Here is a 17,597-nt window from a genome sequence, read left to right on the forward strand (position 1 = left end):
GCTGCGACGCAACGATCTCGGCAGTGAGATCGGTGGCTCCCACTGTGGTCGCCAGATTGTTCGCGGGAAAAATCATAGCTTTCTTCATTGAATTCATTGTTCTTCTCAAGTAATCGTTTATCAGTTACAAAAAGATCCGGTCTTTTTATAAGATCCGGTTACAACGAAATCAAAGAAAAAGAAATAAAAAATTATAACTTTTCTCTTTTATCGAACGAATCGCGAGCTCATGTTTTGCGGTCACTCGCTTGTGTGGGTTCTTTGCCTGCGTTGGGGTTTATCCGTGGACCACTGCACGATCTAGATCCGGTCAGATCTACACGGTATGATGGGTGTTATTTCACAAAGGAAATAACAGCCGAGGGTACTATTTCGCCAAGGAAATAATAGCCTTTAGTTCTCGGGATCAAAGACCAAGCTTTGATCCGGAGGGAAATCGTGTAGATCTCAGATCTGATCTCTCTTGAACTCCTGCCTTATTTGGCGTAGACGATCACTAAGAACCAGATCTGGAAGTCGAGTCTTCAAAGCTTCAGAAGTTCAAGTCTAATTCTCAATCCGGCAGAGTTTCGGCCCTGAAAATTCCAACCTCTTGAAAAATGAACCTCCCTCTCTATTTATAGTCTCTAGAAGCGGATCTGGGCCCAGATCTGGGCCGAGCCACCCATGGGTGGCTCGGCCACCGAGCCACCTAAAGGTGGCTCGGTTTTGGCCGAGCCACCAAGGTGGCTTGGTTTTTGACCGAGCCTTCCTGATGTTTGTCGTTTTGTCCGTCGTCCGGTTTTGTGGTTTCGCTGTTGATTTGGATTCTGACTTGTTGATCTGAATCCTGATTTGGCAGTGAATCCGCTTCGGTGTTCGAGTTCGAATCCGTTCTACAGTTGGATGACTCGTTGATTCACCGAACCGTTAGCTTGATTCCGCACGCGAGTGGATTCATTCCGTTGTTTGCGTGCGGTTCGTTAGCCTCGTCGCCTCGTTAATCCGCTTCGTCGCGTGTCACTTGGCTTCAGTGTGGTGGACTAACGCTCGTGTTTAGATATGTCACCCGATGGTTCGTTGGTTTGTCGAATCACCGTGCCGAGCTGTGTTCAGGAACCTATAGGCAGTTTTATACGCCTACATCTATATCCTGAAAATGTGGCATTCTGCTCACTTACACAAATAATAAAACTTTAGAGTTAGCATTTAGTTGGACAGTTTTGGGTAGGTGATCCGTAGGGTTATACAATCTGCCAAAAAAGGGATTATATTCATTTATAGAAAAAATATTCCCCCCCCTGGTTACAGAATGAAATGTAGATTAGATGAACCTACATTGTTTCCTTAACTATTGAGTAAGCTTGCACCGTACACGGATGAGCAAGTTTCATAAACGAAGTAGTTGTTCATGCTGTTACATGGTCCTTTTGAAACCTATCGTCTAATGTGAAATATGGATCCATACACAATTATATGGTGAATTTACTACCTTGGGCATCATCACTGATTGCAATGCACTTGTGCCTGCTTTGGGTCAGACCACACTGGCGACTTCATGGTTTGTTATGAAAGGGGATAGTGCTGTAAATGAATGAAGGAGACTACATTGTTTTTTACTACGTCATGAAACAGATAAATCCAACCTAACCATCTGAATTTCAATCCTAAGCTATCTGAGTCAGGTAAAGAGAAAGCTAAACCTATTATCTAAGTTTTACTTTTAAATTAGTTGTTGATGTTACCATATTGGATGATTTTGTTAGCTTTGTCTTGAAAATAAACTTCCATGATAATGTTTCATGTTGCATTTTTTAGTTTTATTTGCATATATTTTGGAGGCTTTACTTTCTAACGGGAAGCTGCCATTTGTAAAATTATAGTATATAATTACATCAATATCTATTTACAAAAAAAATTATTTGTCATGAAGTTCTCCTATGTGTAAGATTTATGCTGATAGTTGCATGGAGAATAGTTTTTTTGGACGCATTAGTTTCCTAGTAACTAGTAAGTAGTAGATAAGGTAGGAATATAGGGTGTCTATTTTCTAATTTAGATTTCCAATGGAATTTTATCTTTATGTGTTTTGAGTGCATCTTCAAGAGTGAGTGAGTGAGTGTGTGTGTGTTCTGTAAGATATTAAACTATAACATGCCTTCTTTATCTTCTTCCCTTATGTCCTTAGTAATGTGTGTGCAATGCATGCATGCTATGCTAGCCAGTTTGTCTATCCACCCATGACTCAAAGCAGCTTCTTGAAATGTTTGATTCGTTCTAAGGTTATCATCACTCGTACTACAAGCTTATGCAATATAAGAATAATTTTTGAGCTATTATTTTCACACTGTTGCCAATTATTCCAGAAGTTGGTTCTTTATCAATGGCTGGAGAACTGTCTGAAATCAGGAGAAAAGTTATCTGAAGAGCAATATACATTAAATCTAGAAGTTAATAATACAGAGGAGCAAGAGAGAGTCAGAAATCATAAACCAACAAATCCTAGATATTCAGGTGATGAATTATTGCGTCACAAAAGGACCAAGGTGCCTTCTGAAGATTCAAGGGAAAAAGGCAGGATTGATGATGAAAAGAGGGCCGGACTTGTTCCAGGTGGATCTGATAAACCTGACAATCAAGAGGCCTCCAAACATGTCGAAGAAGAGATGTTGGAAATTTGTCACAAGACTGACCAAAGTATTTGTGCCAGTAGTCCCAGTTCCGTTGATTCTGACCCTGCTACTTTTGAAGCATCAAAGGAGGTATAATTCTTTGGGCATTACCCTGACTATGTTTTGCATTAAAATAAAAGAAAATATTTTGAGGACAAACATATTCGTATTTACTTTTGCTCTTAATGTACACAGGAACCTGGAATTATGCTGCATTAACAAATGTTCTATTTCTTCTCAGACAGTTTACAATTTATAGGCCCAGAACAAATTGTTTCGGAACATATGAGCTCTAATATTACGATACTGCCACTACCGTTATATATTACAGTTGCAATTCCCACTAGCCACCTTGAAAACCTGTCACAAATTACCCCCACAAGTTGCAACCCTTGTCTCTTTCCATTGCTCTTCCACATTTCTACTACTGACCTTCAAATGAAGATCTCTTATCTAAGAAAATATTCATTTGACTTCTCTAGAACATCAAAAGCCAATTAGTTTTTTTCTTTTAATACTGGCTAGTCCTCCTCTTTGCCTTGATAAATCTTTTTATTCTTCAGCAGTTTCTTTCTAAAGTGCACAAGCTTGATGTTTTTTCCCGTCCTTCATTTTTTCTTTTTGGATCTTTCTTCTTAATCAATTGAGTTGTAACCATCTTATTTTTTGCTTTGTGGACTCATCAAGTGACAGATCATAATCGATATTGTTTTTTATTGATGAAATTTGTGCATAGAAATAGTTTCATACAGAGCTACCTGATTTTTGCTAGACATCTATCTATGATGAAGGTTGTTAATTTCACTTGCTAATACTTTTCTTACATCTTGTAATTAGGCTGATGCTTCTCAGTTGTCATCCTTGTACAGCCCACCTGATCTTAACAGGAATATAACCGAAATATTTGGCAAGCTCATTAACATATATAGAGGTATGAATTCAAGAGAATAACTTATTTGTACTACACGTCGATTGTTCAACTTCACTTTTTTGCTTTTGTCATCAAAAGCATTAGGAGATGATCGCAGATCATTCAGTTACCACAAAGCCATTGCGGTGATTGAGAAGTTACCGTTTAAAATTGAAAGCATCGACCAGGTCAAACACCTTCCTGCAATTGGGAAATCAATGCAAGATCATGTAAGTGGACAGGTTCAACTTTCCATTTGATTTCAAAGCACCATTTCTTAGTTACAATCTCAAAACAATACCTTCCTGCGATTATGGGTTCTAGCTGAGATGTGTCATGCGGGATGGAAAATTTATATTGCCAGTCTATGACCTAATGCTTCTTTTATTGCGAGAAATATGAGCAGTCTGTTAATTACTATTTTGCATGAACCCCTTTACGTCAGATGCCATGAAATTTTTGAGCGGGCCAGAATAGCTTCATGCCTTCATCTGCACAATGCACACTTTAATATATTAATTATTATTAATTGTTTGACAGTAATGAAAAAATTGTTCCCCATGGTGTTTGTACTTTATACATAGCCTAGCATCGGTCATTGGAGGGGGTCCAATGAATATTTTTATTTTAAATAAGGGCCTAGTTTAGGTCACCAATTAATAATTGCTTTCCATAGTAATGAAGAATGACATTTCCTTTACAACTTTCGGATTAAAGCATTGATATCAGAATTCAAAGTTTCTTTCTTTCTAATGACTTAGGAAGAAGACACTCAATTGCTTCTTTATGCAGATTCATGAAATAGTGACCACTGGAAGGTTATCTAAATTGGAGCACTTTGAGCAAGATGAGAAGGTGATGTAAGGTTTCTTCAGAAACAAGACTTTTTAAAGTAAAAAGTATTAACTGAATACTTATAGATAGGTCCTCCATTTTTTGTTGTGATGAGGAGGCCTTCTCTTTTCTTAGTTCTGGTTAGTTATTTCAAATGAAAGTCTTTGCTTTTCTTTGTATCTGATTAATTGGCATATCAGTTTGCATTTCTAAACCTATCAATTTGCACGAGATGTAAAAAGTAATATGTTTCTTTCGAAGCGTCTCCTTAGAATGCGGAGGTGTTCACTGATAGTTGTAGATAGCTCCACCTGTTTTTATTTGGTTCTATTTTTTTCGGTTTTGTACTTCTCATTCTTGTTAATTTTTCAGAGAGAAGGACTTTTCCTTAATGTTGGTAGTCGTTGGAGTTTTGAAGATCTTCTTTTAGATTAATCCTTGTTTCTTAAATTTAGTATTTCTAGATTGTTTCTTGCCTTCAGTATTCTTTGAGGAATTTGGGAATTGGAATATACAAACAATGATACTATCCTGCCATGTGAAGAATCTAGTAAGTTGCTTTTGTTTGACATTGGAAATTTTGCTTTCTATGATGTATAGGATAGCGATGCTTTCAAAATTGATGTTCCACTTTCATCCACATGGACAACATCATATCATGTGCACATAGCACTGTGTACACACACACACACTATGATTCTTTCACACAAGACATTAACACTGTTTATGGTGATTGTGGACTGACCTGAAGTTTTCTGCTTACCCTCTGACACTGTATTATCATGTGTTGTTTCCTTTACTGTTGCATACTCGTAAAGTCATCTATCTGTTGTGAAGGTGCGATCAGTCACTTTGTTTGGAGAAGTTTGGGGAATTGGTCCAGCAACTGCTCTAAAATTGTATGAAAAAGGACACCGTACCCTTGAGGATCTGGAAAAAGAGGACTCTTTGACAAATTCACAGAAACTAGGATTGAAGTATTTTGATGATATCAGTAAGAGAATTCCACGAAATGAGGTGTGGTTAATGGTTTCCATGTGCCTTTACTTTGATGATTTGTTTATGTAAATGTAAGTTCATCTCTAAGGGCAAGTTCTTTTTACGGTGGCTTGATATAGGTTAGGGATATGGAGATGCTTTTACAAAAAGCTGGAGAAGATATTCTCCCTGGGGTGAGTATTGCTGAAAACTAGATGTTATATTTAGTATTTGCTGACTAAATCTACTTTAGGCTATTGATTGTCTTTGAGATTTTATCTTCTTCAGGAGATTTAATATCTTTGAATTCTATCATTGCTTCTCAATCATGGCTAGATATAGTCACAGTCTCCACCAAGTGAAGCATACATGGAGTTTGTCCCATGTAAATTAAAATTTACTGTTGAATTGTCCCTCAACCTCACTTTTTTTTGCTCTCTCAATCCTCTTTCTTATCTTTCATTTATCTTACTTCTACCATGATAGAGAATGCCTTCTCATCCAAGAAATTTTTATATCTGATGCCAAATAACATATGTGCTAAACAATTATATTGTATTTTGAAACAAGATTTGAAAACTGATTCGTAAGCAATTAGGAATCTAAGTGAATAGTCATATAACTATCCACAAGCCTACATAAGCTAATTATCAAGTCACCTTTAAAGTGGAATAGTAAAAATTAAAATTAAAAGTAGCAAATCATATGTACTTTGACGATTTAAGACTGATATTATGTAACATGGAAAAAAGAACACTATTAGATTCTACTTGTTCTTGATGACTCGTGTTCTTCACATAATTATAGACTCTTTGATTCAAGTCAGATTTCTGACCAAAGTCACCAAACTACCAACAAAGTTTGTTAGTTCAGAAGTCCTTTGGTTGATTGGAGTGGAATACCTTTGTTTACTGGTAGACTGGCTTAATAGGTCCTAAATGGATAAGTTTAAAAGTATATTGTTCTACTAAAAAATATTCTAAAGTACAGAAATATTACGAGTACCCCCTCTTCAATTTCCTTTACAACCTTCTTTTCAACAGTGCCACATAAGCTCTACATTTATTTAAACAGCTAGATATGAACAACAAATAGCAATAATATCACGGTTCTGTACAAGCTTAAAATAATAGAAGATATAGTGGGGAACATAGTGAAACAAATGCGGAATAAGAATGAAGATAAAGTAGGTGTAATTGGAGAAGAAACATAGAAGAAAGAACATTTGATTAACATATCAAAAATGTCCACTCTAAAACATTGAGTTTAACGTATCAGAAATATTATTATTCATTACAAAACATAAAATTCATTTATTAAAAATATTATTATCTACTCCAAAAATTGACATTAATAATATTTTATCCAATATGCAAAGGGAGATCAAACCATGGTTAACAAATAATTTACCTTCTTCCAAAGCAAATAGTAATAGAGTAATCATCAAACAGGTGCAGCAAAATATACTACCTCGGAAATGGCAAAACCACTCGCCCGTTATTTCTCCTAAAAAGATCTAATTATTCACCAACAAAACTCTGAGATTAACCTACAGAATCATCCATGCTTGTGCACATTTTATACGGGTCCTTTGATTTTGAGAGGAGAACCACATAACATAGCTACTAAGTTATTTTCTTTATTTATAATCCCATAACTGTTTTGGTGACATATGAATTAGTATGGCTACTCGGTAACTTCAACTTTAAGATGAACTTGGTCAATTAAAAATTTGAATCTAAATCATATTATCACATCTTAAATAATGTTAATTCGTCGTCTGTCATGGTTAATTGTTCCAGCATGCCTTGCTTTAAGTAAATTATTCATATGATTATGAAAATTTTCTGGTCTTTTACATCTTATAGTTGCATTCGTTATATTGTGTTGGCCCTGTGTACAGTCTTATCCCAAGGTACCCATGCCTTCCTTTGATGTATTGGGTCTCCGTCAGTAGAATTTTTGTACTTCACATATTGTTGGGTTACTTGTGGCATTTTAGCTAGTTCTTATGATTTGTGTTGGCTTGACCATTATCAACTTTGAGAATATAGTTAAATGAAATCCAGTTTCTGATTTATAAAATGAACCTTTGATTCTGAAGGTTGTTATTGTCTGTGGAGGTTCCTATAGACGTGGAAAGCCTTCCTGTGGGGACATGGATATCGTAATTACTCATCCTGATGGAGAGAGGTATGTCTGATATAACATAGTGTTTTATTTATCATGTTATATGATTTTTTGCATGGAGATCCTAACTCTAAAAAGAAATATGTTAATGATAAAAGATCTTTACTCTTGTTCTATTAAACTGTGCTGTTAAATTGTTTCTTTTGCAATTCTTGTTCTACCACACTATATACCTAATGTGATTATGTTTATTATGTTGTATTGTTTTGAAAATGAACAAAATTTCCATTGTCGAATCTTTTCATGTTCCATATTCTCCTTTGAGTGTTTTTGTTTGATCGATTAGAATTTGCCTAGTGCTTGGCTTATGAGAGTTCTTATCGAATCTTTTCATGGTCCATATTCTCCTTTGAGTGTTTTTGTTTGATCGATTAGAATTTGCCTAGTGCTTGGCTTATGAGAGTTCTTAACTGTTTTGTCGATATCAGTTTCACTACCTGGTTAATTGAAACCCAGGCTTTGCAGCAATTCCAAAATTTTCTCTACCTTGCTTAGCAAGGCATTTGACTAACCCAAGCAGTTGGAATCACAACCTTTTCTTGAGGCTTCCTATTGTCAGTTTTTATCTCAACTTTGGCATGGTATAAATTAGAAGTCATACTAGCATGTTGATCAACTCATTGTGTTTTCTGTCAGAACAAATCGATCAAAGATGCCATTGTTGTAGAATATTGTGTTAGGATATATTTGGCGGTGACTCTTTTACAAATATATGGACCTGTGTTGTAGAATATTGCGTAGGATATATTTGGCAGGACTCTTTTACAAATATATGGACCTGTTATTTGAATATAAGTTATTGAGTTTCAGCATCTTGCCACATGCATCTGGTTATAAATTCAGTTAATTGTAACATATTATATTGACCTCAAGTAGATTTATCTGAGGTCTGTCAATTAAAAAGCTCTAGTTAAATTTAATAAAGGTAAATATTGGTTTTCTTTCCTGAGGACTCGTGTTCTGTATTTGTTACTTTTCATGCAGAGTCTTGGACTCTTGGCCTTGCAACAGTCCTTTGTCTTATGTATTACTGGTTATGCTAGTCTGGTACATGACCTTTACTTCATGGTTTCCTGTTTCTTCATTAGATAACTCCCTCTAGCCCTTTCTGATGTCTTTTATCACTATGGTTGTATATTTTTTATTCACTAGGTCTGGATCATTCTTGTAATCTTACCTGTTGAGTGTTCCTTGTAACCAGCCATAAGGGTTTTCTATCGGAATATGTCCGATACTTGAAGGAGATCAATTTTTTGAGGGAGGATCTGGTTTTCAGTGTCCATAGCACTGAGGTAGTTTGCTAATCTTGTTCTCTTGTTAAGCCTTCTTCTTTCCTTTTTATTTGTTGGTGAATACTATGGATAAAGCATGAAGTCACTTTCTTAGTTAAGAAATTAATTAAAAGTTAGCTCCAGGCTGTTGATAATACTGTATGGTAGTTCAAACCAGTATAAGTTGTGCTGTATTTCTTCCGGAATCTTTACGTTATCTTGTCTGTCATGGTACACATTGATACGCATGCATCGATAATCTCCATTGAAGATAACTTTCTAATATGGACGTGTATGGACGTGAACCATGAGGAAGCAGCCCTGAAAAGCAGGTGGTACTTATTTTTGCCTGCTTTGGTTTATTCAGTTGAATGGTTTTATCCTGTTGTGAATGTAATAATGATCTTGAATTTCATCTAGTGTGTGATCTGAGGGCTCAACTAGGATGGATCTCTGATAAGTTTCTAAACTTATTAAGTGGAAGGGAAAAAGATTAATATGAAATTTTTGCCATTAGAAGATGAGTTCAGAATGTTTGCAGTATATTTAGGATCTGAGATCTTAGTTCAGTTTGTTCTTTGTTGGTCAAAAATATAAAGAGCTCATTTGTGGGTTTAGTTTATGCTGAAGCTTTACATCATTATGTAATACTAGTATAGTGCACACAATGCACGTGGATATACTGGTTTCATATCCCAATTGCACTAATTTTCACCCTTTAATTGCAAACGAATTCAGCACAAACAAGTTCTCATAGGTGTTAGGGGATTGCACTGTATCATGCAGATACACGAAAAATCACATTCAACATTACATTTCACATTTGATGACCACAACCCTTGATAAAAAATTCAACTCATTGAACCTTTTTTGGACACCTATAAACACAAGTTTCATGCAAAGCTTTAGCAAAATAAGTCAACAAAAATAAAATTTCATTGTTATTAAACATCATGTATATGTATAAATTATGCAATTAAATATTTTTTGTTGCTTTTAAACAAAACAATCATCTTTACTATATTAATGCAATCTACTCAATAGAACTTAAGGGAAAAAAGCTCAATGCTTATGTCAATGTATTCAGCTCACCAAATATGTAAATGGAATCAAAATTGAACAAATTCTTATAGAAGCTCAGTTCATACACGCTAGTTAGGAGACCACTAGAAGAAGCAATTCAAACATTTAGTCCCAACACCAAAGTTGAATGTCGTACATTCCATGCTTTAGGCACTTGCTATTTAAGGACAATATTAAAAAATGGCTCATGAAGTAGTGAACAACGTGCTTATCAACATCATGGAAAACAAAAGGACAAATAAGTAGCTAATAAAAACATGTCGTATACTCTTTTTGGAAACTAGCATATTTACTGTAAATAAATACCTATACATAGCTATTTGGATAAACCGTCTCACCCAAGTAATGAGCATTCTTCCTCAAAAGTACACAATTGATTTGTGACCTGAAATATGAGAAATAAAACTTGTGAATATGCAAAAATCAAGATAACATTCTATAACGTGAATAACTAGAAGAACATTTTCAAATAAAGGAGAATGAAACAATGTACATATTATAACTCAACCAAAAGAGGAAAATGTGAAACGTCAAGAATTGGCTAGTAACTATAATAAATGATATAAGAAATAGAGGCATGTTTTTCCCTGGTATGGTTTCTCTTTAACTTCTATATTGATAAATTTATGGAACAAAAATTTCTCTTTGTGAAAAATAGGTTTAGTTTCTTCAACATAATTGCAAGCTTCTAGCATTGGCACTATTTACCATGACTTGCAAGAGCATTCTTTCCCTTCTTTTACAAAGTGACTTTATGCAGGATATGCTTCCTGCAATCCTTGTCATTGCAGAGTCCTAGTATGTTTTCTTGGTCTTTGGTACGTTCACCTATACCATAGAAAGCATGCAACGTAAACTTGTTAAAGGAAGAAATACCACAATAGCAAGATTGTACAACATCAAAAAGTGTGCTGAACTGAAGGAAAAGCTGCTTAAAACCAATCTATAGCGGGTTTCCTTGTTCATGTAATAGGTTTCAGATTTATAATAATTTATGATGGTGCTACATGTATCGCCATGAAAACAACATTCATGTTTTCAGCACTTACAATTTTTTTAATCAAATATATATTTGGAACATCTTGATTTCATGAGACAAAAAGACAACAATCAATCTGTCAATAATAATTAGAGCACAAGATAGCTACAAATAAAAAAAAGCAGAAAAATCTTAATGGAAAATGTACTGACAAATGTAGACAGTTTATTTGAAGACCATCATAGGCCTATTCATACAAATATGCAGATGAAAGGATCCATAAAAAAACCAGGTCTCCTAATTAAACTCCAGATATCAAATTCTCGGAAGCAAAGAAATCTTCCTTAGTATGGAGCATGCATCAAACAATGTACGCAATAATGCGCGCGCGCGTGTGTGTATATATATATATATATATGGACACACACGCACACGTACATATATATATCTATGTGTGTATACATGTACATATGTATATATGTGTAGAGAGAGACCAATACCTACTATTTCTCTAGAAATCGGTTTTTGCAAGTAATTGATGGGCAAGATGAAGCGTTGGAATACTGTGTCTTGATGCGAGTAATTAAATGAGGGAGATGAAGCGGTGAAAGGCACGCTTGTTTGTGGATGGGTTGTGCATAAGTGTTCTTTATTGAATTTTTTAAATTAATTTAATTTAGTAAATAAATGAGTACTTTTGTTATGATTAGTCATTGCAATCTTTTAAAAAGGTAAAAATAGAAATTAAAAGTTTTATATGTGTATTCTCTTTATAAGTAGTATAGATATGTGGAATGTGGTAATAGGAGACCTGGAATCTTCGCTTCTTAGATTGGAATATATCTTGTATGTAAGCAGTGTCATGTAGACGTAGATATACATATTTAACATGTTGGCATCTATGTTTATATCTTCTATGAAGATGTTACAGCGTTTGCATTTTATTTTAGTTTCATTACTCAAGTTAAGAGCATCATTTTCTACCTCAAGGCTGTGCTTCCTATTCGTTCTGCATAGTAATATACTGAGCCATTAATATATATTCATTATTTCTTAGTGAACCACAGATTGATTTAACAATCACTTGGTTCATTGACTTATATTAGGGAACTGATTCTGGGGTAGATACATACTTTGGTCTTTGCACTTATCCTGGTCGAGAACTTCGACATCGCATTGATTTCAAGGTAAGAAACTTTTGGACGGAGAACTTTTCTCTATCAACTTTGTCTTTTACTATTAACAATAATTACAATCCAACCTCCGTTCTTCACAAAAAATCCCACTATACTCATTGAAGCGCAGTTAATGAAGAGATATCATTATGGCAAACACTTATTTTGTTTAATAATTTTTTCTACTTGCAAATGTCGGTTCCTAAAGACTTTCGCAAAGAATAGTTTTATCTAATTGACATTAAATTGTTTATGCTTTGTACTTGTTCTAGTTAGGAAATTGCTTATATTTATGTTCCCTAGTCTGGCAATTGCAAATATTTCACGTAAGAAACTATGTTATCCCATATTCTTGTTCTTCAGAAGTTCTGTTTGTTTTGTCCTCCTATTTTCTGTGAGATATTGAAGTAGCCTAGTTTAGCTATAATAAATAAATATTTAAAATTTCTTTTATGAATTGCTTACAATGCTTAATGAAATGATATTTCATGCAAAATATGCTTATCCAAACTTGGTCACCTTTTTGTTTCTTTACCATATTTACCATTTTGGTTTACTATATTAATCCGTCAAATAGGAGCATCTGTTAGTCTAAGTCTTATTATATGTTCTAGTCTTTTTTGAAATTTGGTGCTCAACATAATTCTCACAAACTTAAATTGGTTGGTTAGTGGCGGAGCCACGTGGGGACCAAAAGGACCTTGAACCCCTCTTGAAAAAGTAAAATTACAAGAGTGGTCGTATATGGTTTATATGTAAAATCCTATGGCCTAGCGTAAAAGATGTAATTTATATGCAAGATCTAGTAGTAGTAAAAAAATTGTAAATATGTAAGATCCTAGGACCTAACTTAGAAAGAAATAAAAAAAAGTAAAAGTTTTAGTCCCTCAACGGGTCTGTAGAAAAAAGATAATTTTTTAAGTTTTGATGATAATAATTCCTATTATAACTTCATATTATGGCTATTTTTTTCCTTCGTTGTTTTTAACTTAATCTTATAACTTCATGAAAGCTTGGTACTTGGTTTGGAGTTATATTTATTTGTGGATGTCTGGTAAACACTATATTCTAATATGAAATTTAATTTTTGAAAGTCTAGCTCTTTAATGATATTTATGTAGTAATTAATCGTAAAAAATAAAATGCTATTGTGTTTACTTATAAACTAGTTGGAATGCACGTGCATTGCACATGGTTAAATATCTTGATTTTTTTCGATTATTTCTTTATTATAACTTGGTTGTGAAATTGTTTATCGCTATCATAATATATTGAAATATGATGGACGTCTCCATGGATAAATCCTTGTTGTTTTTTTTTTCTTTTGGAGAAATAGTAAAGATTAGAGGCTTAAAATGTCATTTTAAGTAATGAGTCATCCATCTGATAACCTTGTATATTTGACACCAATAAGAATATTATTTAAATAAGAAACCAATTTTTTATAATTGCTTGATAATTTGGTTCATCAATGATAAAATTGATATTCCTTCTATACACACTATATTGCATGAATCTATTTTCTTTCAAAATTTCCACTATAAAAATTCAAGTTATGCTACTAGAAAAAGAATATTCTTTCGAAAGAATGACCCTAAATATTTACAAACATATAAAAGATTAAGAATGAAAATATACTTTTTATAATGTATTAATAAATAAAACACTTAAAGAAGCATCCCATATGACAATAATTGAACAATTAAATAAGTATACATAAATATGATTAATACATTTATCTGGTGATAGTTGCAACTGTAACAAACTCTTATTGCATCTATGAATCTTATTTCAGTTCTTAAATATTCAATATAAAATCACAATATAAAGAATAGACATCTTAATTGTCAATAATATTAATCATATCGATTGTAATTTTTGCCAAAAATTTCACTTTGAATCCCATGTTTAAGTTTTGAAATAAACATGAATAGCTATATACATTAGAACAAAGATAAGTAACTAAGTAATCAAACAAACCAAGCAAAATAAGAAATTGATTATAATTAATTATGGATCAAAATATTGATTAAATGTCCAAAGTAAAATAAAAACTCCACTTCAAATATAGAAGACAAATATAAAAAGAGAAAAAAAGAAATCAGAACACAATGCCTCATGATATTTTTTCATATACAAATGAAAAAGAAAAGACAAAAAAAATAAAGCAAACACATTATGAAACTCTTTCCAGTTGCACACAAATTAACAACTCACGATACAAAATACAAACATTACATATATGCTTCCAAACCCATTTATAAAAGGAGCATGTCCCATAAATGAAGTTAAAAGATTGATTATTGGCTAAATAACACTTAAATACCACAAAGCTTCACCGTTTTGGCACTTAAATTCCGTAACTTGTTTCTTGTGACGCTTAAATTTCATCAGCTATCGCTACTAAAATCATGATAAAATCTTTTATTTTTTTTACAAAAGAACAAAAATACCAATCCCCTAATTGATTTTTAACCTTAAATTCTTCTTCATCCCTCAAATCAACATCTAATTCTCCTAAATCTCTTTCTCTATCCCTAATAATGTGTTCATTCTCAAGTAGTCACCTCTTTCCTCTTCAATGTCGTCTTTTTCTCTCTTAAAATTTCTTCCATTATTCTCCATTTCTATGTACATCATCACTATCAACCCCTTCCTTAGAGTTGTATTTTTCACATTGTAACTTCCTAATCACTATTTGAGCTTGGAGAAAAAAGGGATTGTGTTTTCATTCAAGGAATTTGGGCACTAGGTTTTAGATTGAAGGATAAACATAATTTTAACCATCAATGAGGTTAAAGAGGAGCTAAATTTGTCATGTGATAGTGACATGAGAATATTCTATGGACTATTCTCGCGTGTGACTACTAGAAAGTACCAACATGCAAAATTAAGGGTTTGTGTTTTCATTCAAGGAATTTAGGCATTAGCTTTCAAATTGAAGGATAAACATAATTTCAGTGATCAATGAGGTTAAAGAGGAACTGAATTTGTCATGTGATAGTGACATGAGAATATTTTATGGACTACTCTCATGTGTGACTAACAAAAGGTACCAACATGCAAAATTTGTGAATCTTATGGTATTTAAGTGCCGTCAAAAATAACTTGTGGTATTTTTAAGTGTCAAAATGGGGGAAATTTGTGGTGTTTAAGTGCCAACAAAATTAATTATTTTATTAGATTTCAAAATGAATAAAAAAAGTTTACTGAACGTACCAAAACCTCCTATACTTTGGCTTCCAACACCTCTAACTTAATTAGAAGCACTGCTCTTGACAGTTATGCTTTGAAAAATTAAGGGAAGTGGAATGAACTCAAATGACAAAAGAATGAAAGATGAAAGTTTTGAGAGATGAAAGTTTTGAGAGGATGATTTGGTCAGATTATAAGGTCAAGTTATTGCCTAATGCATTTGTTTTCAATGGGTTTATGGGTTTGCTTGTCACGCCCTAGGCCCGTGTGCCAACGGGCTCGTTGACACATGCAAGCTATGAGACCCATCGAGTGTAACGCATTGTTTGGCTCAAATCACTGTCAAAATCGACTAACCGATATTACACTTGAGCCTTTAGCTTCACTATATAAACACTTTAATTGCTCACTATCCCATTGATGTGGTAGTAAACTAGGGGCGTCACATTGCTAATTTTAATCAAAACCGTAAAAAAAATCTCAAATGGATAAATATTAAAATATTAGTTTATTGGCAATTTTGAACATCTTTCATCATGCATTTCTACATTTATACCTAACTTACAATAAATTTATATGTATCCTCAACTTTTTCTTTTTAACATTAGAAAAAATCTATGTGATTAAATATAAGCTTGACATATACCTTTCATAACCCTCAGCCATGAGCATTTAGCTTTTCCAATTAAGAGAATTTCGTTCTGAAGCTTAGAGTTTGTCTTACCCTTTGATTCATTCATTACTTGCATTTAAATAGAAAAACACAGAAATTAAAATTATTGATATTGGAAATAAAAGTCTAACAAGACCTGACAAGAATAAAAGAATATAAATTGAGATCTCAACATTCACAAAACCCACAAAAATCAATTTAATAAAAATTATATAATGGCCGGGTATAGGGATTTATGCCTCATTTGTAGTCAAGAAGACGTTAGAGAGGTTTTGGGGGATTAGAGAGGTTGTATTGAGACAGAAAGAGGAGAGGAAAATTGCAAAGAGGAGATTTTATTGGGTTGTGAGAAAAAGAGAGGGTTTCGGTTTTCATTGATCTTTAACTCTTGGAATTTGCTCAGGTTGCGTATAGAGAGAAGTTGAATTGAGAATTAAGTTACCCAAGTTGTGAGAGAAGGCACATTATGTCATATTTTTATGAGAGAGAGAAAACTTTTCTGAGGGAGACCAAAAGTCATTGAAGTATGCAAAATAATAAAACCGGGCCAATTTTTTGAGCCTTTATTAGGTAGATTAAATTTAATTAGGATTATTAGAAGAAATATGAAAAAGCTTCAAGGGTAAAGTTATCCAAGGAAAGGTTTACTCAAACTCCGACTTCTAAAGGGAGTATGACTATGAGTACTTGGAACCCCCTTCCTGAAATTCCTAGCTCTGCCCCCGTGGTTGGTGTCAGAACTTCATAAAGAGGAGTCATCTTCCTGTCATTGCGCACAAGGCTTGGCAAAACCCCTTTAGTTACCACAAGGAATCCAAAATCTTGAGATTGACTCGTCCAAATCCTATTAATTGGGAACTGATTTAGTTGAAGAACACCTCTTCAACTTAATATGTAGGCTGGACTTGGTGGATTAGCTGCAGGCGTCCAAATAGGTGTCATTTCAGTCAGCTCTGTACAAGTGGAGTGCATTTACAATTTCTGTTGTTCACTCTACTCCATTGATATTGCCTGATTTCCTGTCCGATAGAGATAAATTTGGAAATAATTATTCTTCTTTTTGGAGTAGAGGAAGTAAATCAAGTTCTCAGGCTGGCATAAATAGGATTTGATGTTCAAAACAAATCTCTTGCATGAACACAAGTTGCTTTATGACTATGCTACACTGATATTTGTTCTGCTACTTCTGTAGATAATTAAGTTGGATCTGATCTCTCATGTTTTATTCATATATATACATACAAGTGTGATTTATGTGATGTAATATAGTTTTCTTTATATATGTTTAAATTTATGTGTTTCAGTGTATGTATATATTCCAAGTTAAACGAAATTGCAAAATAATTTGATGGTGACAGGTTTATCCGAGAAGCATATATGCCTTTGGGCTAATAGCATGGACAGGGAATGATGTCCTAAATAGAAGGTACACTACTTTACTAATTAATTTGATCTTTGCTGCAAAGTTATCCTCTGCTCTATGGTCAGCATAGTAACAGACTTGTATGTGGTGGTCTGGAATGAATCTTGCAGTATCGCTGTACTTTTTTTGTAATGGGTTTATTCAAATATTAATATAGACTTCAATGATTATATATTTTTGGGCAAATTTTAATTAAACCCCTGACCTTTTTCTGTGTTTTATTGGGGTTTGGAGC

General features: G+C 33.6%; 1 protein-coding gene across 3 annotated transcripts in view; it reads left to right on the plus strand.

The window, feature by feature from the left end:
* Positions 1-17,597, plus strand: part of LOC109849099 (DNA polymerase lambda) — a 32,605-nt gene that overhangs the window by 13,921 nt on the left and 1,087 nt on the right. Inside the window, exons 3-13 of one of the 3 annotated variants that reach the window (XM_020418891.1) lie at positions 2,346-2,741; positions 3,489-3,582; positions 3,661-3,791; positions 4,354-4,416; positions 5,233-5,412; positions 5,514-5,567; positions 7,478-7,566; positions 8,548-8,610; positions 8,765-8,855; positions 12,003-12,083; positions 17,298-17,365. In XM_020418891.1, the coding sequence (XP_020274480.1) occupies positions 2,346-2,741; positions 3,489-3,582; positions 3,661-3,791; positions 4,354-4,416; positions 5,233-5,412; positions 5,514-5,567; positions 7,478-7,566; positions 8,548-8,610; positions 8,765-8,855; positions 12,003-12,083; positions 17,298-17,365 (1,310 nt within the window). The remainder of the gene's footprint in view (positions 1-2,345; positions 2,742-3,488; positions 3,583-3,660; positions 3,792-4,353; positions 4,417-5,232; positions 5,413-5,513; positions 5,568-7,477; positions 7,567-8,547; positions 8,611-8,764; positions 8,856-12,002; positions 12,084-17,297; positions 17,366-17,597) is intronic. The other 2 variants (XM_020418893.1, XM_020418892.1) reach the window with 2 other exon arrangements.

This window comes from Asparagus officinalis, chromosome 7, assembly GCF_001876935.1.
Source record: "Asparagus officinalis chromosome 7, Aspof.V1, whole genome shotgun sequence".
NCBI lineage: Eukaryota > Viridiplantae > Streptophyta > Magnoliopsida > Asparagales > Asparagaceae > Asparagus > Asparagus officinalis.